The sequence below is a fragment of the Olea europaea genome, unplaced genomic scaffold (assembly GCF_002742605.1).
Source record: "Olea europaea var. sylvestris unplaced genomic scaffold, O_europaea_v1 scaffold1756, whole genome shotgun sequence".
NCBI classification, from domain to species: Eukaryota; Viridiplantae; Streptophyta; class Magnoliopsida; order Lamiales; family Oleaceae; genus Olea; species Olea europaea.
Genome location: NW_019235281.1, coordinates 84,519 through 108,688, shown reverse-complemented (window position 1 = coordinate 108,688; position 24,170 = coordinate 84,519). Strand labels below are relative to the sequence as shown.

The 24,170-nt window shown below is 41.9% G+C and overlaps 1 protein-coding gene and 1 pseudogene across 1 annotated transcript; both read left to right on the top strand.

Moving 5' to 3' along the window:
• Positions 1-6,747: 6,747 nt before the first annotated feature.
• Positions 6,748-8,922, top strand: LOC111378016. The gene is made up of 4 exons (XM_023001181.1): positions 6,748-6,839; positions 7,504-8,052; positions 8,136-8,689; positions 8,747-8,922. The coding sequence occupies exons 1-4, from the start codon at positions 6,748-6,750 to the stop codon at positions 8,920-8,922; spliced, it is 1,371 nt and encodes a 456-aa protein (XP_022856949.1).
• Positions 8,923-12,912: 3,990 nt separating this feature from the next.
• Positions 12,913-24,122, top strand: LOC111378015 (annotated as a pseudogene).
• Positions 24,123-24,170: the final 48 nt, after the last annotated feature.

Below are 24,170 nucleotides of genomic sequence, written 5' to 3'. Positions count from 1 at the left end.
CGTGAGAGGCAATCAGATCATTCGGACAAGACAAACATTGTGGAGGACTTTTCGGATTGCAGAGATGTGATGTTAATTGTATTTGGCATGGAATCCAAGCCTAATGAAGAGTAGATTTTGGATTCAGCGTGTTCGTTCCATATGTGTCCCAATATGACTTGGTTTGAAACATATGAAATGGTAAAGTAAGGTGTTGTTGTTAGAAACAACAAACTTTATAGGTTAGCTGGAATTGGGAGGGTCAGATTAAGGTTGTTGGATGGGACAGTAAGACCACTTTGCCAGGTTTGACATGTTCCAAACTTAAGGAAGAATCTCATCTCGCTGAATACCCTAGATTCAAATGGGTACACGTTCTCCGGTGGAGGTGGAGTCTTGAAGTCTAAAGGGTGTCTAGGTTGTACTAGAGGAACAAAAGAAGTCTCGATTGTACATCTTACAAGGGCGCGCAAAATTAGTGAAGAAACATCTGGACAGGTTTAGTATCATGATGGGTATACAATTTGGTACAGCACCTTTAGAGTTTGGCTATGAGTCATTGAAAAACAATACTCACAAGAGTTTGGGTAATATGGGTAAGTCTGCTTTGCCATCATCATTCGCAGTTCCATTGTGTTCATTTGCTAGGGAATGACTTATAGAGAATAGGTACTCTTACAGATGTTGGTGTTCATGCTTTTCAAGAGTTTGAAGGTGTCAAGTCTAGTAAGAGGCCTTCAGTCAAAGCACTCAGTGTGAATTCTTTTATAGGGTGTGCTTCGACCATATTTGGTAAATTTTGAATTACTTGTAGAATTTTGGGAACCCGAAGTTAGGTTCAGGTATCATTTGTGAATACTGTGGAAGAGGTAGAGCGTTTTTCGTGAGGTGGAGGATTTTGGTTCTAAATGGAGAAATCAGTTTATTATGTTGCATCAAACTTATTTTTTCAGGTGGAGGAATTTTTGAGTTTCGTTTGTTGCACCGGAATTTGGGTCAAGATGGATATTGTTAGATTTTGTGACCCAAATTAGGTTGAATTTTTTGGAAAAATTATTTCCTTATTTTCATATGATTTTATTGGAAAAATATTATTTCCTTTATTCCACATTATTTTTTATATTATTTCCATTTTTATGAAATTTTCAGTTTAGGGGAAGCATTATTGCTGAAGTTGTATTATTCTCTCCTATTGGTTGTCAATAAAGCGCTATGTTCCTCTACCAATTTCTTTCTTTACTTTTAATCTTATTCTTGTTTGTGCAATTATATACTTCATATTGTGTTAATAACCTCCCCAATTTCCCCAACATATAAATTGTAGTGTGCATAGATGCTATCTGGACTAGGATTATAGAGATTGTAGCTGCAGCTGTTTTTCTTCCTTTGGGTGTTTTCTTCTTCCTTTCCGGCCTTGTCATCAATTTCATTCAGGTTTGCATATACAAAAACTGTTTTTTTCTTCATTTTGAGGCCATCTAGAAGCTAATTATGTAAGGACTTTTGTTCAATTCGAGCCTAACAGATTTGTGGGTTTTATTTTTTGGTTCCTTTCAGTTAGTATTTTTATTCTTGCTTAGCTTCTTCTATTCATATATTGAAATTTCCACATTTTTGCAGGCAGTATTTTTCCACATTTTGGCTCATTGATTGGTAGGCTGTTGTCAATTGTCAAGGTGATGAAATTTGAATCATAGTATAAACTATATAATATCTTGTTTTGATAGTTCTGTTGTCATTTTTGACAATTGACACATTGCTTGTTCTAGAATTAAGATAATAAGTTCGGAATTTTAGTACAGAAAGCATTTTAAAATTTGATGGTTAATGACCTATATATTGTACAATTGTCATGTAAACATTAATATTTTGCTTACTATAAAATACTCAAAGTTCGTGCAATTTGGCACCTGAAAACTTGATTATTGGAACAATATTTTTATGTAGATGTCACCCTGTCCAAAAACTCGTCTAAAAGAGGAGCTCGATGTAACACATGCAAACTCTGAAAGACATCTGTCCCTAGTAATAATAGCTTAGGAATTTTCTAGAAGTTTCTACCGCCTAGCACGACTAGGAACTTCGTAATATTGAAATGCCTATATAGAAGATAGAGATGTTAGTATTTTTCTTAACGAACAAATACAGGGTGCTACTCAGACATAAAGCCGTTTAAGATTAATATTAGGCTTGTCGTTCTTAACATAATGGTTGTCTTTTTCTACGTTTATTCTGTTTAGAACTGATAAGATGTGGAGCACACTGCAAAACCTGTAGAAAAAATGGCAATTATCTGATAGAGACGAAGCTGGTGCTGCCACGTGTTTTAGTTCTAGCTGTGTCGTCCAATTAAGATGATGTGGTAACAAATGAATTATACCACCTCAAAAGTCAAATTGCAAACAAGATATGGAACTTAAATTTTGATTTTCGATTTATCATTTCCTTCTGAATCATCAGTCTCATATTTCATTAGTTGACTTTTTTATTGCAGATACCGTTACGTGTTTGCACACTTGGGCAACTCACCGAGGCCCACAGCCAACTCATGCCGAACCACGTGGCACTAAAGTCGAGGTGATTTGTATAGTCGAGGCCCACAAACTGAGGTCCACAGAAGCCTAGGCCTATATATACCGAGGCCCATCTATCATTGCCTCTTGAGGAGCTTCCGAAACCCATATGTCGAAGCCCTTTGAAGGTGGACGAAGCCCTATTGGCCGAAGCTCTGTAACCGAGGTAGCAGCCTTTGAATCAAGAAGCAGCATCTTCCATAGAGGCTTCTCCCAAGAGATCCTCCGCACAAAGATCTTACTTGAATGATTGATAGGACGTTTGTCATGAATGTAATGTTAAGTCTTATCACTAGTAGAGGCGGTTCTGCCAATCAATAAATGTATACGAGGCTAGGTGCGGCTGATGCCTACAATTTGACATGTAAATTAACCGGATGAGACCACGTATACCCCAAACCAAAGGTCACGATCTAACTTGTGACACTATAAATACTCCCTCATGTATCCCATACAAAGGCTAATGCAAGAATTAATACAAGAAACTATACATTACTCAACTCTCTCTTTCTTATTATCTTGCAACACAAACGAGTTCATACATATTTAGATACAATTTACAAACATTGATTGGTAATTATTGTACAATCGGTCTACGGACATCTCGCTGGATTTCGAATGTTCTCGTCCCGCGCCATTGAGCTACTCCCACGCCCTTGATCTGTCCATTTTAGACTGTCCACGTGTCTTCGCGTGTTGGACTTTCTCTCACGTGTGCGGGGGTGGGTCTGGCATCTATTGGCAATACTTTTTGGGGTCAACGGATTGGCACTATCTATGGGAAACCATACAATAACCACAAACAACCTTGTGGTGAAAGCTTATTGAAGAAGAACATTTTGGACATCCCCCTTGAAAAATGATTTGTTCTTGAAGAAGAACAAGAGGAAGCCCCACAACTTAGCAAAAATTTGAAGGTCAAATAAAGAAAATGAGTTCAAACGAAGACACGCCCCCAGGATGGTAAGAGAAAATGCAGGTGTGCCCCCTCCAGCAGCTCGGCACCGACTCCACCACCACCATAGAAGAGGTGGAATGCGAGTGACAATCCGGCTATCAAGAAAAATGGCCGTCATGGCAGCCAACATGAGGGACATTGCTAGCCAGAACATGGCTATGAGGGAACTCATGGCCCAAATGCAATCCAAGGAGGCTTCCCTATTCCTCCATACGCCCCCCAAGGACACTACCAACAAGACGATGAAGTTCAAAGTCAGAGGGTTGCCTCGTCGAACTATAGTCGAGGTAGAAGTCCATTTGAAAGGGAAGTGGAAGTTGATGTTTCTTCCAACTACGCTTCAGGTCGACCCACCGAGGTCTCTTTAAACCATGATAACTTCCCACCTCTATATGAGTAAGAGCGAAGACATAGGAGGTCAAGTAGTATATTTGATAGAATCAGCCCTGCAAAACTGAGGCCTAGGCAACAACAGCCTCGCGGGCCTTGGACAAGGCCACAGCCCCCACCTCCAATGCCTCAACAACCGGAAGAAAGGCATGAAAATGCCCCCCGTGCTACACCACCTAGAAATAGATGCCAAAGGAGGAAAGAGGAGGCTAGGAACCGTCCTGGAACCTCTCACCAACCACCAAGGTATGAGGCCGAAGAAAACGACTCAGATGAGCAGCAGAGGTCCTGTGACTTGGACGATGATGATGAAAACCTGCCATTCTCGAGGGAACTAAGGAGTGCCCAGGTCCCGAGCCACTACATTATGCACAAGATACCAAAGTATGACGGAAAAGGCGACCCTGAGAAGCACCTGAACGCTTACAAAACTCACATAAGCCTAAGGGCGCCACCACAGCTGTGAAATGCAGAGTTTCCACTTAACACTTAGCGGAGCAACTGAAATTTGGTATAGTAGGTTACCACCTGGGAGCATAAGAAGTTGGCTCGAATGCAAGACCACCTTCTTGAAGAGATTCGCTGTGAGCAAAGAGGAAGAGGCTCCCATCCACCGTCTTCAAGATATGAGACAGACACATGGAGAGTCCCTAAAGAGCCTCCTATCACGCTTCACTGATGAGATGACGTACTGTGTGCAAGTCACCAACCGTGAGGCGTTATCTATACTGAGAAGAGGCCTAAACATGAACACCTTGTTTTGGAGGGACGTGCAAAATCAAGACCCCACCACCTATGACGCCCTACTCGAGATGATGAGATGGGAGATCATCAATGAAGAATTGATTGAGCATAGGAACAGGGCAAGTAGAGGCTTTCCACCTCCGTAAAGACAGCATGCTAGAAGGCCGACCTCCCACTTAATGGATTACTAAATGAACCAAGCCGATAATGAGAGTTCTAGGCAAGCATTTGCCACCACCACTCTGAACGTAGTTCCAACCTTGGCATACGAGGATGTCAATCCAGTCATTGACACCCAGCTGATGGGAACTCCACAAGGATCCCGCAGGGAGAAAGGCCAAGGCCAGGTTTTCGAACCTAGAAATAGGTCAAATTCGAACCCCCCGGATACTGCATATACCACTGGTCTTATGGCCACGACACAGAAAATTGTCGAGACTATGCTTATCGTACCTGGCAAGAACCCCCCAGGGATAGAAATGAATCGTCCCAGGCAAACAAGCCCTCATCTAGGCATGACAACCAACCTGGGTGTGAAGAGGCCGCTCCCCATCAAAGGGATGTTTCCCACGACGAAGGGAGCACGATGGAGAGAGGCCGAGGGAAGGGCTCAAACACCAAAGAAATCAACAAACTCAGGATGAGGCCCCTATCCACGAGGTGGATACCATATTTGGAGGCCCATATGTGGGCGGTGTAACGCGGAACGCTAAAAGGAATTACGCTCGTGAGGCTAAACGCCTCTCGCTTACCAGCTATATTGTGGACCACAGCTCCCAGAGGAATCAAGTTTCACCTATTGTCTTCACCCAGGATGACGCTAAAGGAATTCACTACCCCAACTGCGATGCACTTGTGGTGAGAGCGGTCATAGCTCAGAATGGGCTCAAATGAATGCTAGTTGACAACGGTAGCTCTGTCAACATTTTATTCGGGTCCACCTTCGACAAGATGATACTGGACCATGAGTTGACACCCACTACCACTCCCTTGTACGGATTTATCGGAGATAGCATCACTCCGAGCAGAAATATCACCCTTGCAGTGGAGATGGGGGAGTCTCCCCAAACCATAATGAACTTCATGGAGTTCCTCATTGTTGACAGTCGATCAGCCTACCAAGGAGTATTGGGTAGGTCAACTCTAAAGGAATTGGGAACCATCACCTCCATCCACCATCTATGCATGAAATTCCCGATGGAAAACGGGGTGGCAACGGTGAGAGGCAACCAAAGAGGCTTGCGAGAGTGCTATCTAAGCTCCATCAAAAAGGTTGAACCTCGGGACGTCCATGTGATTATCACCGACATAGTCATGGCTGATGTCCTAGGGATGCTCCCTCCGAACTGAAAAATGTGGAAATGATCGACGCACCACCCATTCCGAAAATATTGGTCATCGATGAGATTTACCCCCGCATAATTGAACACGAACCTCAAGCATCCCCAGTTGAGGAACTTGAAAGCTTCTCGATGAACCCCCAAGACCCATCCAAATTGTTGAAAGTGGGAAAAGACTTGTCAAATAGTTTAAAAGAAAAGATCAAGGATTTTCTAAGTAGGAACCTTGATGTCTTTGCTGAGAGGCATGAGGACATGGTAGGCATAGACCCCAAGGTCAGTTGCCACCACTTGAAAATTATTCTAAGGTTGCCCCGCACAGACAAAAGAAAAGAGCCATCAACCTGAGAGATATAAGGCCCTGAAGGAAGAAGTTCAGAAGCTCATCCAAAATGGCTTCATCAGGGAGGCCACCTATCCGAGATAGGTCTCCAACCCGATTTTTGTGAAGAAACACGACGAAAAATGGAGGGTATGCATTGATTTCACTAACATCAACAAAGCTTGCCCGAAGGAGAGCTTTCCACTCCCAAGGATTGACCAACTGGTAGACTCCAAGGCTGGGCACGAGTTGTTGAGCTTCATAGACACATACTCCGGCTACAACCAAATTCTTATGCACCCTGCCAATGAGGAACACGCCTCTTTTATTACAAATAGAGGCCTTTACTGCTATAAGATGATGCCCTTTGGGTTGAAAAATGCCGGGGCCACATATTAAAGGCTCGTCAACAAAATATTTGTGAACCTCATCGGCAAGACAATGGAGGTCTACGCAGACGACATGCTTGTGAAAAGTTTGGAAGCTGGGGACCACGTGACGCACCTCAACAACACCTTCCAAATCTTGAAAATGTATAGGATAAGGCTCAACCCCCTCAAGTGCGCTTTTGGGGTTGCCTCCGAAAAATTCTTAGGATACATGGTCAACCAACGCGGAATTGAAGCCAACCCTGAGAAGATTGAGGCCCTATGCAAGATGAGGTCCCCTCCCCAAAAGTCAAATGAGGTACAAAGCTTGACTGGGCAAGTGGCCGCACTTATTCGCTTCGTCTCCAAAGTTACAGATAAATGCCTCCCATTTTTCAAAGTGTTGAAAGTTGGGAAGAAGTTCCAATAGACCAAGAAATGTGAAGAGGCATTCCAGAGCTTGAAAAGGCACCTAGGACAGGCCCCCCTCCTCTCCAAATCGAAGCTCGACGAGATTCTTCAGCTGTATTTGGCCGTCTCCAATGAGGTCATCAGTGCGGTTCTAATTCGAGAAGAAGGGACCACCCAACTCCCCGTATACTATACAAGTAAAGCACTCTTATCGTCGAAAATCCGTTATCCCTATATGGAGAAGCTTGCTTGGCCTTGATCACGGCTTCCAGGAAATTGAGACCCTATTTCCAAGCCCACACCATACATTGCTAACAAACTTTCCCTTGAGGCAAGTACTTCAAAAGCTCGATGCCTTAGGAAGATTATTGAAATGCGCGGTGGAGCTAAGTGAATTTGACCTTGTGTTCAAGGCTAGGGCGACCATCAAGGGCCAAGCCTTGGCTGATTTTGTGGCAGAATTTGCCAATTTACCCGAGGTGGATGAAATCATGGAAAATGCTGAGCGCCCTACGTGGAACTTATTCGTGGATGGATCGGCTGGGGATACTGGCTCAGGTGCCGAAGTTGTCCTCATCAGTCCGGAAGGTCACAAGCTGAACTCAGCTATGAGGTTCGGGTTCAAGGTCACCAACAATGTGGGAGAGTATGAGGCAATTCTTGCGAGCCTCAGATTAGCCAGAGAAATGCAAGTGAAGAGGCTACTTATCAGAAGTGAGTCCCAACTGGTCGTTAGCCAGGTGAACGGAAACTTCTCAGCCAGAGACAAAACCATGGCCTCCTACTTGAAAACGGTGATGAACCTCGTCCCATCCTTTGAAAAGTTTGAGTTGATCCAGATCCCCCGCATTGAAAATGCACATGCGGATACACTCTCCAAACTTGCAAGTAGCAAGGACTCCGAACTACTCACAGTAGTCCTAATAGAGCACCTCCTCATACCATCAACCGAGGCCTCTAATGTGATGTAGGTAGCCTGGACTCCTACTTGGATGCAGCCCATCATAGCCTACTTAAAGGACCAGGTACTTCCCACTAATAAGCATGAAGCTTACAAGCTAAGGAGGAGGTCATTCATTTTCTCTTCATTGATGATGTACTCTACAAGAGGAGCTTCTCCTTTCCACTCCTTCGATGCATGGGAGGAGAAGAGGCTACCTATATCTTAAGGGAAGTCCACGAGGAAGTTTGCGGCAACCACTCTAGAGGTCTATCTTTGGCGCAAAAAATACTGAGACAGGGGTACTATTGGCCTACTATGAAAAAGGACACCCTCCAGTTTGTACGAAAATGTGACAAATACCAACGATTTTCTCCTATCCAAAGACAACCATCACAAGACTTGACCACAGTCTTTAGCCCCTGGCCCTTCTTGAAGTGGGGTATGGACCTCATAGGTCCTCTACCGAAAGGCAGAAGAGGCACGAGCTTTGCAATTGTGGCCAATGATTACTTCACAAAGTGGGTTGAGGTTGAACCATTGACAAAAATCACAAAAGCAAACACTTCCAAATTCTTGTGGAAGAACATTATATGCCAGTTAGGGATTCCCCACTCAATCATCTCAAACAATGATAAACAATTCGACAACAAGAAGGTCAAAAGTTTGTGTGAAGAACTTAGCATCAAGAAGCACTTCTCCACACCTTTCCACTTACAAGCTAATGGCGAGGTTGAGGCTATGAACAAGACCATCAAACACGTCCTAAAAAGGAAGCTTGATGTGTTAAAAGGGGCTTGGGTGGGTGAGCTGCCACAAGTGCTTTGGGCAATTCGAACCACTACGAGGACCCCCACAGGGGAAATACCTTTCTCATGGCATTCGGAACTGAGGTGATGAGCCCCGTCGAGGTTAGACTTCCATCTCTACGATGTCTGAACTTTAGTGAAATAACAAACGACGAGCTTCAGAGGTGCGACCTCGACTTTATTGAGAAAAGAAGAGATGATGCCCAGCTGAAGCTCGCCACATATCAAAGAAAGATGACGAAGTACTTCAACTCAAAGGTAAAAAAGAGGTCATTTCGAATCAACGACCTAGTCCTTAGGAGAGTCTTCCTCTCCTCCAAAGAACCAGGCTTGGGTACCTTAGGTCCGAATTGGGAAGGCCCGTATAGAATCAAGGAGGAGATCCAACCTGGGACATACTAGATTGAAGACATGGACAGCTAGGCGCAACCCGTCCATGAAACATTGAGCACCTCCAAATCTATTATCAATGAATGTACTACCTCACTGGATGATCTTTCCCAGCTCATGTAACATTTCCATGATTCAATAAAATTGTCCATAATTAAATTCATGTTGCACTACGTCCTCACCTCAAAGGAGAGATCAGGGCCACCTCACTTGAACTCTGAAGCGCATGCCACTTGCTTCCCTTTGACGAGGCTGAACGCCACTGGGAGAAGCCTTAACATAGATGAACCATCCACCATGTTGGGAAGTGTCGTCACCTAGGACAAGAGGTCAGCGCCATCTCTGGGCTACCTCGCTTGAACTCCGAGGCGCACGCCACTTGCCTTCCTTTGGTGAGGCTGAATGCCACTGGGAGAAACCTCAACATGGATGAACCATCCACCATGTTGGGAAGCGTTGTCATCTCGGATGAGAGATCAGTGCCATCTCTAGGTCACCTCGCTTGAACTTCGAGGCACACACCACTTGCCTCCCTTTGGCGAGGTTGAACGCCACTGGGAGAAGTCATAACATGGATGAACCATTCACCATGTTGGAAGCATCGTCACCTCGGACAAGAGGTCAGCACCATCTCTGGGGTACCTCGCTTGAAATTCGAGGAGCACGCCACTTATTTCTCTTTGGAGAGGCTAAACGCTACTGGGAGAAGCCTCAGTATGGATGAACCATCCACCATGTTAAGAAGCATCGTCACCTCGGACAAGAGGTCAGCACCATCTCTAAGCCACCTCTCTTGAACTCCGAGGCGCTCGCCACTTTCCTCCCTTTGGCGATACTGAACGCCACTGGGAGAAGCATCAACATGGATGAACCATACACCATGTTGGGAAGCGTCGTCACCTCAGACGAGAAGTCAGCACCATCTCTGAGCCACCTCGCTTGAACTTCGAGGCGCACGCCACTTGCCTCCCTTTAGCGAGGCTGAAAGTCAATGGAAGAAGTCTCAACGAGGATCGAACTTCTTTACTCATTAATTCACAAAGCTCAACCACTACGGACTTCACACAACTACCTTTTCAATCAGACATAACAATGTTCTCAGTTCAACTGAAGGACAGTCCAGTCTTAAGATTTACTTGCTTAGTTCCAATATCAGTCATGGTTTGTGTGGCTTAAGTACAGTTTACTTGCTTAAGTGATTGGAGTTGGGATATCAAGTCAAGATTATTTAATTCTTCAATCAATCTTAAGTAAAATTACTTGACAAGGCCAATGCACTTGGAAGAAGAACAACATTGAATAAAAAAGATTATATCGATTTTCAATCAGTTACAAAATGAGGGCCTGAGGCAAGTACATCAAAATTAACTAAAAAGCAAACTATCCTAAGCCTCAGACGATGGCAGAGGTGCCTCGACAGCAGGAGCCTCGGCAACTTGAGCATTAGAACTTCCTTCTTCTGCATCCGCTGATTCATCCCCAACTGCTTCATCAGCTGGGGTCTGAGGCACTTCATCCACAAATTCTGATTTGTGACAAGTCTTAATTTGGGAAGAGTTCCTCAGCCCTCTTCATTATTTCAGCGTAAGCATAATTCCTCCAGTAGACGCTGAAGCTCTTGTACTCCTCAGTGTTGTGGAAGTTGGCAATGTAATATTTGACTGCCTCCTCCCTCGCCACATTGGCCTCCTCATTTACCTTGGCCAATTCATCCACATATCACTTTATTTGGCCCTTCAAGAATTTGTAGGCATCTTGGGCCCTAGCCAGCTGTAGATTGGCCTTCTCCAAAGCCTCAGCAGTCACATTTTGGTGGTCATTGAAAACCTCCACTTTCTTGATAAGGGAAGCCACCTCACACTGGGACTCAAAGACCTCATTTTTCAAGGCTTCAATCTGGGCCAAAGCAGACTCCAGCTTGGTCGCATCTTCGATTTTTTGGGCCCTTGCTTCCTCTGCTTCGGCCCTGGCCTTCTTCAGCTCCTTTACGATGGAGGTCACCTTCTTCTCCGAGGATTGGGTCCTCGTCTGAAAATCAGTAAGGGCCTCCATGCACTCCAATGTGAGGCCAAAAGTCCTCACACTTTGGCTCACAAGAGCCTTTGTTAAGTCCACAGCATCGTAGGAAGAGGCGTGCAACTGCCATCGGTCCGTCCAGAATTTATAGAAGCTCTCCGTAGCGATTCGGATCTCGGCTGGCAGAGCCTCCACCAAAGTCGGGGCCAGGACTTTCTCCCTCCCAGCAAGGAAGTTCAACAATTTTCCTTGCACTCTTGCGAACCTCTGCTTGGCAGCTTCATCCTCTGCCTTCTCAGCAGCCCACGCAGCAGCTTCGACACGCCGCACCATTTCAATTTTCTCTACTTTTGAGGCAGCTTCTAGGAGCTTCAGCTAAAGGGCTTCTTTCCTTCGTCAGACACAAGGGTCTCTAACTTCCCAGATGAGCTGGTGATATGCGCTGGCTTCCTCTTCTTCTGTTTCTCGGGGACCTTCTCCTTTCCCTGAGGCTCTTTGGCCTTCTCCGACCTCTGAGGTGTCCCCTCCTCAACAACCCTGGAAATGCTATCTTTGGAGAGCTGCTCCACCCTCCCCTGAACCTCCTTTGCACCACTTGACCTCAATTTCAGGGACCTCGCCATCACATTGGATGTGGCCCTAAGGATAGAGGCCATGTCCGGGGCTGGGTACTCCCTCCTCTTAAACTTATCGGCAAAGTAGGTCGGTACATCAGCATCGAAACAAAAAGCAAGAAATACACAAGTATACAAGCCTCTTACCTTTGGAGGCCATCAATTCAAAGTCAATGAAGTAGCGGCTTCGGTCGATGAGGTGGTCAAAGTGCCGAAGTTTCAGAGGTCTCTTGTAAATGTCCTCTATCACTTCAAATTCCTCCTTGCTCAGCTCAAAGCTCGTAGTACTATCTGCACAATAAGCCTCAACAGTTAGAAAAATAAAATTTTGAATACAGAACGTAAACTACTTAGGTTGGGAGACTCACGAGCTTCGTAGTACTAGGTCGGTACTGTGCAAGCAAAGGCTGTGTCCCCCTCCACTACCTGCCACCTGCCCCTCACCCAGAACCACGATTCTTTCTACCCCTTGATGAAAAAAGGTAGCCCTACCACAAATGATGTGTGAGCCCCCCAAGGAGTTAAGTAATACCACCCTCTTGACTCCTTACCTATCACCCTAGGCTGGAATAGGGTCATGAAGACGTGGAGAGGCATGTCCTCTCCAAGTGACACTTCCTTCCACAGTAAGTACAAGTCAACCAACTGGCTCCACCCATTTAGTAGAACCTAAGTCGACGACAACATAAAGTCCTCAGCACCGCCCTAAAGAAGGGGTGTAGAGGAAGACGTATACCTGCCTTAAACAAGTATTCACTCACCGCCACACATCCGGGCCTCAAATAGTAGGCGCGCTCATGAGCCTCGGGTACCAACATTTCCACATAATCTCTCTGATCTCTCCCAGCCTCTTCAAAGTCATATCTGAAGGCACTCTGGACGCCCTCCACTCCTCATTGTAATCTACTGGCTCCTCGATCATAGCATATTGCTCGACCTCGAGGTCCCCTTTGTGACTTGCCCCCTCTCCGAATGACGCAACAGTTACTAATTCCCTACCTGAGATGGACTCCATATCAGAATGAACTCAATGCAAGAGATTTTTTGTGAAAATACCTATGGAAAATGACTACGTGAACGGAGTAACACCGAAAAATGAGGAGACTGACTGTTTGGACGCCGAAAAACTTGAGTTTTCTAAGAAGAAATCAGATTGCAAAGGTTGAAAATCCAAAAAAAATGGGGGTCTCTCGCCTTTTATAAAGGGCCAGAACGAACCCTGACCGTCTGATCAAAGCCCATTGAACCTGAACCCTTCATTCTAAACCAAATCCAAGGCGTAGAATTCAAACGGTTTTTCAAACCTAAGCTTCAGATTCAAGCGTGTCCTCCACGCATCTTCTCGAATGCGTCTGCTTCTAGAAGCTCCAGCTGTGCTCATAATTACAACTTTAATTCGACGGCAACAGACACCTTGGAAGTTGAACGGTCCAACACCTTTCTTCAAAAATATGCGTGAAACATCAAATCATTGGCACGACTGCTGAGGAATAATCATTACTAATGAGCATCAGAATTCAGCCTCTACAAGCCTCGCAGGTTCGTTTCTCAAGCACCTCAACTTCCTCATCACAATTCAGCCATCAAGTCTCGCAGGTTCGATTCTCAACCACCTCGGCTTCCTCATCAGATTTCAGCCTCCACAAGCCTTACAGGTTCGGTTTCTCAACCACCTCGACTTCTTCATCACAATTCAGCCATCAAGCCTCGTAGGTTCATTTCTCAACCACCTCGACTTTCTCATCACAATTAAGCCAACAAGCCTCGTAGGTTCGATTCTCAACCACCTCGGCTTCCTTATCAGATTTCAGCCTCCACAAGCCTCGCAAGTTCGGTTTCTCAACCACCTAGGCTTCCTCATCACAATTCAGCCATCAAGCCTCGCAGGTTCGATTCTCAACCACCTCGGCTTCCTTATCAGATTTCAGCCTTCACAAGCCTCGCAAGTTCGGTTTCTCAACCACCTAGGCTTCCTCATCACAATTCAGCCATCAAGCCTCGCAGGTTCGATTCTCAACTACCTTAGCTTCCTCATCAGAATTCAGCCTCCATAAGCCTCGTAGGTTCGATTCTCAAACCACCTCGACTTCATCATTTTTCGTAACAATTTTTATCATTCTTCCACAACGGCACATTTCTAACTCCAACCATGATATAAATATCTATACTTGGACTTGGGGGGGCTATTATTTAGGATACAAAAATTTCAAAAATTTCTTTCAACCTAACTGGCTGGCCTTCATCAAAGTCATCACATTACATAAATGACTATACTTGGATTTGGGGAACTATTGTTACGTGTTTGCACACTTGGGCAACCCACCGAGGCCCACAGTCAACTCATGTCAAACCACGTGGCACTGAAGCAGAGCTGATTTACATAGCTGAGGCCCACAAATCGAGGTCCACAGAAGTCTAGGCCCATATATATCGAGGCCCATCTATCATTGCCTATTGAGGTGCTTCCGAAGCCCATATGCCAAGGCCCTTTGAAGGTGGACGAGTCCTTGTTGGCCGAAGCTCTGTAGTCGAGGTAGCAGCCTTCGAATCACGAAGCATCATCTTCCATAGACGCTTCTCCTAAAAGATCCTCTGCACAAAGATCTTACTTGAATGATTGATAAGACGTTTGTCATGAGTGTAATGTTAAGTCTCGTCACTAGTAGAGTCCGCTTTGCCAATCAATAAACGTATAGCAGGCTAGGTACGGTTGATGCCTACAATTTGACATGTAAATTAACCGGATGAGACCACGTGTACCCCGAACCAAAGGTTACGATCTAACTTGTAACACTATAAATACTCCCCCATGTACCCCATACAAAGGCTAATGCAAGAATCAATACAAGAAACCATACTTTACTCAACCTCTCTTTCTTATTATCTTACAATACAAACGAGTTCATACATATTTGATACACATTTACAAATATCGATTGGTAATTATTGTACAGTCGGTCTACAAACATCTCTCCGGATTCCGAACATTCTTGTCTCGCGCCATTGAGCTACTCTCACGCCCTTGATCTGTCTGTTTTAGATTGTTCACGTGTCTTAGCGTGTTGGACTTTCGTTCACGTGTGCGCGGGTGGATCCGGCATTTATTGGCAATACTTTTTGAGGTCAACATATACAATTGTATACGAATTTTGAAATCTTTAAATTAACGGGTGAGAACAAAGCTTCTATTTCAGAATTATGTGTTCCTAAAAGTTAGCTTTCTCAAGTTTCTCATTCTATCCTATTATGCTTTTAATTTTTCCTGGTAAAGAACATGCAATCGTCATGCCAAATCATAGAAGCGACATTGATTGGCTTGTTGGATGGATTTCAGATCAGGTTATCCGTTATCGTTTGCTTGTTGCTTCATAAAACTTTATGCACTTACCCAGTCATATTGGCAAATCGCTGCCTCCATCCATGTTGCGTCTTCATTATTTACAAATTTAAGATGAACAATTTTTTGGTCTACACTGCTTTTTTTATGTGACGTATTCGCGCCAGATTTGATAGAATTATTGTTTTTAATAAGATATCAATATTAGTATGTGGGAAAAATGGTTAGGACATGCCCAATTTATTTAGAACATCCATTATTGTGGGTCAAGACCACATAGTAAACATCTAGATGTGCAAGTATAGATATGCAATGTAGGAAACCGGATATATGGAAAGTTTTATTTATGGAAAATTCTATAAATTAAAGAATTCTATCAATTATAGGTTTAGGATATATGGAAGGAGAAAATACTTCCATAGTTAGCTGATTTATTTTCCTTTTCTTGTCCGTGCCTTGTAATATAGATAAGATGTAGTAGGTCTTTCTAAAGTGTGAATATAATTCAATGCAGAATTTTATTTTTTCATGGTATCAGAGCTAGGTCTCTAAACCTAGCAAAACATGGCGGAATTCCCCACTAATAGTAGGGACTCGACAACCTCTGAAACATCTAGCTTCGATACAGAAGTTAGTCATTCAATTGGTACATAGGGGCTTGAAAACTCCTCTCTCCAACTCACGGTAGAGAAGTTAAATGGAAGGAACTTTCAGGAATGGGCCTAATCCGTAAAACTGGTAATTGAAGGAAAAGGGAAGTTGGGTTATCTTACAGGTGAGACCAAGAAGCCAACTGATGATTCCTTATTGCAGAAGTGGAAGGTTGAAAATTCCATAGTGATGGCTTGGTTGGTGAATTCCATGAAATCGGCCATTGGTAAAAGATACTCGTTTCTCCCGACTGCAAAGGACGTTTAGAACTCAATAAGGGATACCTACTCAAATTCTGAAGATGCATCTCATATCTTCGAAATAAAGACCAAACTTTAGCAAACTTGGCAAGGATCCAGGGATGTAACAGACTATTACATGGAAATGGTGACCCTCTAGTAGGAATTAGACCTCAATATAGAAGAAGAATGGAAGTGCCCAGATGATTTTTTTCTATACAAAAAGAAGCAAGAGAACGAGAGAGTTTGTGAGTTTCTTGCGGGATTAAATTGGGAGTTAGATGACATGAGAGGTAGAATTTTAGGCCGGCAACCTAGAATTTTAGGTCTGCGACCACTGTCGGTGACTCGTGAGGTATTTGCAGAGGTTTGTCAGGAAGAATCGCACCAACTTGTGATGACGAAGGAGTCGGTCGGAGCTGCTGGAGAGATGTCGGCCCTTAACGCTAGGAATAATGGAGTCCTGCCTCTGTTTAAAACATCAAAATCAGGACCCGATAATAATGGGCCAAAATCTTCTGGGCCGGGTAATAATGGGTTAGGACCTGGTAATTTGAAGATAACGGGCTTGGAGCCTGGTTCTCAAAATTTAAAGTGAGATGGAGTATTGGGCTTTTCTTTAAAAGGGGCGACAAATGGGCCAAACCATAAACATCCATGGGGAAGACCATGGTGTAAACATTGTTGTAAGCCAAGACATAAAGAAGATACATGTTAAGAAATTTATGGAAAACCCACAGATTGAAAGTCAAGGCCAAATACTCGAAACAGGGGATACCAAGCTGAGACAATATATCCTACTTCAAGTGGTGGATTCAATCCTGAACAAATGGAGCAACTATATCAAATATTCTCTAGCATTCAAACATCCAATCAGCCCTCTTCCAAAGGTCCTTCTAGTTTTCAAGCCCATAAAGGGACCTTCCTTCAAGCCTTAAGCGCTATAAAATATAAAACCCCTTGGATTATTGATTTGGGTGTATCCGATCACATGACGGATTCATTTCAACTATTCTCGTCATATTCAACTTGTTCTGGAGATGTTAACGTGAAAATTGCAGATGTTTCACTCTCTTCAGTTGCGAGAAAAGGGAGTATTCGAATTTCTGAATTCATAACACTTGATTGTGTCCTCCATGTCCCAAATTTGTCTTGTAACTTAATATCTATCAGTCAACTAACAAAATATTCCAATTGCTCAGCTAACTTCTTTCCATCTTACTGCGTATTTCAGAACCTTTCATCGAGGAAGAAGATTGGCAGTGCTAAAGAGGGTGGGGGACTGTACTACTTCGAGGAAGCTGATGTGAGTAGACTAGATCAATTTAATAACTGTAATTCTACATCTATTTCTAGTGATAGTGAAATTTTGTTATGACATTATAGAATGGGCCACCCTAGTCTTCCATACTTGAAACGTGTACTCCCCCAAATTTTTTCAAGAAAACTTCAATTGAATTTCATTGTGAAAATTGCGAATTTACAAAACATCAACGATTAATTTTTCCCAAGTCTACATACAAACCATCTACACCATTTTCCATGATTCATAGCGACTTATGGGGACCTTCCCACATCCCTAATCGTACACACACAAAATGGTTTGTCACATTCATTGATGATCATGCTCGAGTTTGTTGGGTATACCTACTAAAGCAAAAATTGATGTCCGATCTGAAATTAATAAACTTTCATTCTATGATCCAAACTCAATTCCAAGCACAACTTCAAATTTTGTGAACTGACAATGGCACTGAATATTTCAATAACATTTTACAAGACTATCTATCGAAAGATGGAATAGTCCACCAAAGTTCATGTGCAACACTCCCCCAACAAAACGGGATTGCTGAACGAAAAAACAGGCATCTCCTTGAGGTTTCTTGTGCCCTAATGTTCACTACCAATATGCCTAAAACTTTTTGGGTGATCCAATTTCTACATACCTTATCAACCGTATGCCTAGCCGTACTCTCTCCTTTGACTCACCCATACAACGACTCCAAAAATACTTTCCTAATTCTCATCTTCACTCAAACCTTACCCTAAAGGTATTTGGAAGTACGACCTTTGTCCACGTACATTCCCATCTTTGTAATAAACTTGAACCCCGTGTGATCAAGTGTGTATTCATCGGGTACTCACCCAATCAAAAGGGCTATAAATGTTATGACCCAAATACCAACAAGGTCTTTGTCAACTTCGATGTCACATTCCTCGAAAAAACACCCTACTTCCAAAAATCTTCCCTTCTGGGGGAGAATCTAAGTAAAGAAGATTGTTTTTTGGATCAAGAATTCTTAGATGTCAATCTTTTCTCGCTTGACCAATATACAGAATCTGTCAACCTACCTTCTACTATGCCATATACAAAAGAAAACTTGAACTCAGGGGAAGATGTTGAAAAACAAAGTGACAAAGAGGTTCTAGTTTACTCAAGAAATCCTAAATCAAAGTATAAAGAAATCCACACACCTGAGGCACCAAAAGAGTCAGAACCGGTGGTAGGACCTGATAGAGATGAGAACTTTGACAAAAACATATTTCCTTATATAGATCTACCCATCGCTCTCAAAAAACAAACTTGATCATGTACCCTTCATCCCATCTCAAAATCTACATCTTATAATAACCTATCTTCAGGATTTCATGCTTTCACAACTAACCTTGATAAAACAGAAATTCCAAGAAACATTCAGGAGGCCTTGAAATCACCACAATGGAAAGAGGCAGTAATGGAAGAAATGAAAGCTATAAAGAAAAATGAAACCTGGGAAGTAGTGAACCTACCAAAGGAAAAGAGACCGGTTGGATGCAAGTGGGTTTTCAATGTTAAGTACAATGCCAATGGCGAAATAGAACGCTATAAGGTGCGTCTAGTTGCCAAAGGGTATACACAAACATATGGGATAGACTACACAGAAACTTTTGCACCAGTGGCAAAACTAAATACAGTTCAAGTTCTTCTATCCTTAACAGCAAATCAAGACTAGCCCCTCCAACAACTAGACATTAAGAATGCATTTTTGAACGGAGAATTGGAAGAAGAAGTCTACATGACAATACCATCAGGCTTCAACAAATAATGAAGAAAATCAGGTATGCAAACTTAGGAAGTCTTTATATGGTCTCAAGCAATCAAGTAGAGCGTGGTTTGATAGATTTGCAAAAGTTTTGAAAATTCAAGGATATCAGTAAGGAAAGTCTAATCACACTATGTTCTTTCAACAATCTAAAGACCAAAAAAAGGTGATCTTAATTGTGTATATTGATGATATAATTATAACAGGGGATAACATAGTAGAAATGGAAAGATTAAAGGAGTACTTAACCACTGAATTTGAAATAAAGGATTTAGGACAAATACGGTATTTTTTGGGGATGGAAATTGCAAGATCAAAGAAGGGTATTAGCGTCTCACAACGAAAATACATCCTTGACCTCTTGATTGAAACTGGCATGCTAGGATGCAGACCAAGCGACACACCTATTGAGATAAGAAAAATAAAGAATGCAAGAAACCCAGTGGAAATGGATGGATACCAAAGATTAGTTCGTAGGTTAATCTATCTCTCACATACTAGACTTGACATTGCATTTGTAGCCAGCATGGTAAGTCAACATATTCATTCTCCCAAAGAGGCTCACCTGGAGGCTGTATATAAAATCTTCAGATATCTGAAAAGCACACCAGGGAAAGGGTTAATATTCGAAAAGAATAAAATGAAAAATGTAGAAGTATTCACTGATACAGACTAGGCAGGATCAATTGAAGATAGGAAATCTACCACTGGCTACTGTACATTTGTGTGGGGAAACTTGGTTACTTGGAGAAGCAAAAAACATAATGTAGTAGCAAGGAGCAGTGCTGAAGTTGAATCTAGAGCAGTTGCACAAGGCATATGTGAAGGATTATGGATAAAGAAACTTTTAAAAGAATTGAAAATTGACATGGAACGTCCAATCAAACTGTATTGTGATAATGAAGCAGCAATCAACATTTCACTCAATCCAGTACAACATGACAAAACCAAACACGTGGAGGTAGACAGACACTTCATTAAAGAAAATGTGGACAATGGAACCATTTGTATGACTTATGTCCCTACAAAGGAACGGAGTGCTGATATCTTCACCAAAGGATTGCCTCGACAAATCTTCGATGAACTCAACAGCAAGTTGAATATGATCAACATCTACAGTTCAACTTGAGGGGGATTGTAGGAAATCGAATATATGGAAAGTTTTATTTATGGAAAATTCTATCAATTATAGGTTTAGGATATATGGAAGGAGAAATTACTTCCATAGTTAGCTGATTTATTTTCCTTTTCTTGTCCATGTCTTGTAATATAAATAAGATATAGCAGGTCTTTGTAAAGTGTGAATATAATTCAATACATAATTTTATTTCTTCAATGCAATTTCAATTTTATAACCTAATTTGTAAGTGCATGCTAAGAAAAGCAGATAAAAGTACAATTTTATTGGCAATGCTAGGGATTTAAGTTGGCTCTTGATTATTATCATTGCCAGGGAGCATCTGTAAATTGATCATTTGATCTTCTAAAGACAGAGATCAGGTTGCCTTGGTAGCTCATTAGCTGTTGTAAAAAAATCTTCAAAGCTTCTTCCAGTAAGTATCCAATGTTCACTTCTGTTGTGACAATGCTAAAGTTGAAGATGTGATCTTTGTTATGGTTCAATGTTGTTAGTCAAGTGATTCAGTCAGTAAACCTAGAAGGAAAATCCAAATATAGCTCGTATTTGTTCAAGCAAGTTTAAACAAATCAAGCCAATAAAGTTCTTTTCTGCCTTGTTCTAGACGAGCTTCATGAATGCTTATACTGTGGCAATATATTACTCTGTAGCATGACAGCTGACGGAAGAGAAATTGGTTGTAATGTGGACAATTTAAATTCCACGACACTATGTCTCTTTTTGAAATTTCTTTTTCCCCTAATTCATCTTTATTAGAACTGAATATGATGAAAATAGCTAAAGATAGTAAAACGAATCATTAAATTGGCAGTGTATTTCACGCGGGTAGTCGCTAACAATTTAAAAGGGATCAGACGATTGTGTAAGGAATAGACCTCTTGAGACAAAGTCCCAAAAATAGGTGTTTTATTGGCGATGATTTACAATTGAAAATAAACAGAATGCCTCCAAGGGGCGCAAGCACACAAGTACTAAAAGAAGTGTTTAAGTTTAAACTAAGAAATCGAAATTACATATTCTCTATTTGAGAGTGTTTGTTTCATTTTTTCTTCTCTATGTCTTCTCTTCCTTTTATATTCCCTTAATAATTTCTTCGTGACAAACCGCTTGGAAACTGTTTGATTGCTGTATAACTACCCACTTTTTTTATAGTGGCTAACTTGTCGTGGAACTGCCGTCTTTAATTGTTGTCATTACTCTTTGTCGTTCAACCGCCTTCAACTGGGCTCCTTAAATCGTGGATGTGATAAAATCACTCAATAACTGCTTCAATAACTGCTATTCTGGATAATCATAGTGTTTTATGCTTGCTAAGATCCTGGACGATTCGAATGTTAGGGCGAGAACGGGTCATCGCTCTGGGCGACGGTAAGGTACTCCATTCGCTCAGATTCTGGGCGTCTTGCAAGCTTGGGCGATGATGTTACCGTGTTCGTGAATTTCCACCGCATTCATCAATAATTCTGTTTGGACCTTTATCCTGGATTCCCCAATTGGGCTTCACTCTTTGAGTTATTTGATTTGGGCTGCACTTTTAGTGTTTCAACACAGTGATTCTTCTACATTATGTTGAAGATAATAAATAAATGATATACATGTTTCTCTCTAACAATTTAAGTTTTTAGATCAATAAGTTCAACATGATATCTAAACAGCAAAGATCTTGGATTCAAGTCTCATCACCATCCATTTTATTTAAAAATTTACATGAGTAAAGCTTTGATGGGAAAAATGAATCCCACCTAACGGGATGAGTTGAAGTTAATATATAAATGATATACATTTGGTCCCCTAACAGCTTAACCTTTTATTAACTATTTTTTGCTGGGGTATTGTGAGGTTGAAGGTTCTGTACGTATTTTATGTTACAGCCCCCACTAAGGAGTTGATTCCTAAACATTCTGGAATTTATATTATAAGATTTTTCTTTAAATTCATAATTTTGCCCTTAGAAAGAAGTTAATGCGAATTTTGTTGTTTTCGTAGTTATGTACTTATCAACTGATGACTGAGCAAATAGAAATGCCAAGTTTACCCTGCTCAGCTATTCTATTCTTTTCTATCTATTACATTTTCTTAAGTTGTTATTCTTGCCTTTTGTTGGATGCCCTGGTAGAGTAAGACATGGGAATGAGTATATTGTTATCTGCATTACGCAGGTGATAGGATGATCTATGTGGTTTTCTGAATACCTCTTTCTTGAAAGAAGCTGGGCCAAGGATGAAAGCACTTTAAAGTTATGGTATAATATGGTCAAAGATAAAAAAAAATTTAATTTCGGTTTTCTATACTACCGTGTATTTCTCTTCAATTTCTTGCTTCTAAGAACTTCTGATTTTCCTGAAATCTATTGCAGTTAGGTTTTCAACGGTTAAGGGATTTCCCACTCCCCTTCTGGTTGGCATTTTTTGTTGAGGGTACTGCTGCTCAAGAATATGCAACCTCAACAGGACTGCCTATTCCAAGACATGTTTTGATTCCTCGTACAAAGGTTTCTGGCCATGCCTATTTCTACAATAAAACAATTGTTACCTCTCCTGCTATTCTGTTGTTCTCAGTGTAATTTTATTTCTCTCTCTCTTGCTGTCATCAAGACATAAAAAAAATGAATTTTCGACATTTAGTCTCTTGATGAATTATAGACCTGCCTCATACTGGTCTGTTGATGAGTGCAATTACGACATAATATAGCCATTTAACAACATCTTTAATCAGATGTGTCAACATCTCGAAGAAACTTTAATGGAACTTCTCATTACTCAATGCTACAACACAATTTTTTTCATCTTCTATTCTAACTTGAAATGGAGTACTTTCATTTGCCTTGGTGGTTGTGTTCCGGTTTTGCATGTTTTTCTGGCAGTGTTTCGTCCTTCAGCGCTGTAATTTATTCAAAATGCTCACTTTTATTCACCATTTTGATGTACATTGCAATTTTCAGGGTTTGTAACAGCAGTAAGTCAGATGCACTTATTTGTTCCAGCTATTTAAGATGTTACTGTTGCTATTCCCAAAACTTCGCCTGCGCCCACCATGCTAAGACTATTTAAAGAGCAATCTTCTGTTGTAAGCCTCGTCTGATACTCGAGCATGGCCTCAAAAAGCTAAGAATTTGCTGTTAAATGTCGTTTGGAGGCAACCTCCTGTTTTATATCGTTCAGGTTCATATGCACCTCAGGAGGCACTTGATGAAGGATTTGCCAGAAACAGAGGATGCTGTTGCTCAATGGTGTAGGGATGCCTTTGTAGCCAAGGTGTGTCCTACATTATTAAATCCCAGTTTTGATGTTCACTAATTTTCACATGTTTTTTGTCATTTTGAAGAACACTTCACTGAAAAAGAATATATATCGTGTCTCAGAGGAGTAATTTATCGTGATCAGTTTTTCTATTTGCATTTTTCTAACCAGGATAAGTTACTGGACAAGCATATAGCTGGTAATTCCTTTGGGAAACAATTGCAAGATACCGGCCGGCCACTCAAGTCCCTTGTGGTATATGCAAGAATTCTGGGATCTCATTCATATGGATTCCACTGGTTCTCTACGACATTTAATTACTTTTCTTTCTCCTGCCATAACAGGTGGTTATTTCCTGGGCAAGTTTGCCTACATTCGGGGCCTATAAATTTTTCCTGACGTCGTCACTTCTATCGTCGCGGAAAGGTCTATCTTTTTCAGCAATGGGATTGGCAACTGTCACGGTTCTCATGCAAATCTTGATTCAGTTCACTCAGTCGGAACGATCTGCCTAGGCCATCCCATCAAAGCCAAAGGGAAGAATCTTTAGGGTACTCGACAAGATCAGATGACTTGCTTGTGCTTGATTTTTGTATAGAGTGATTTTCATTAGTTTCTTGCATGGTATT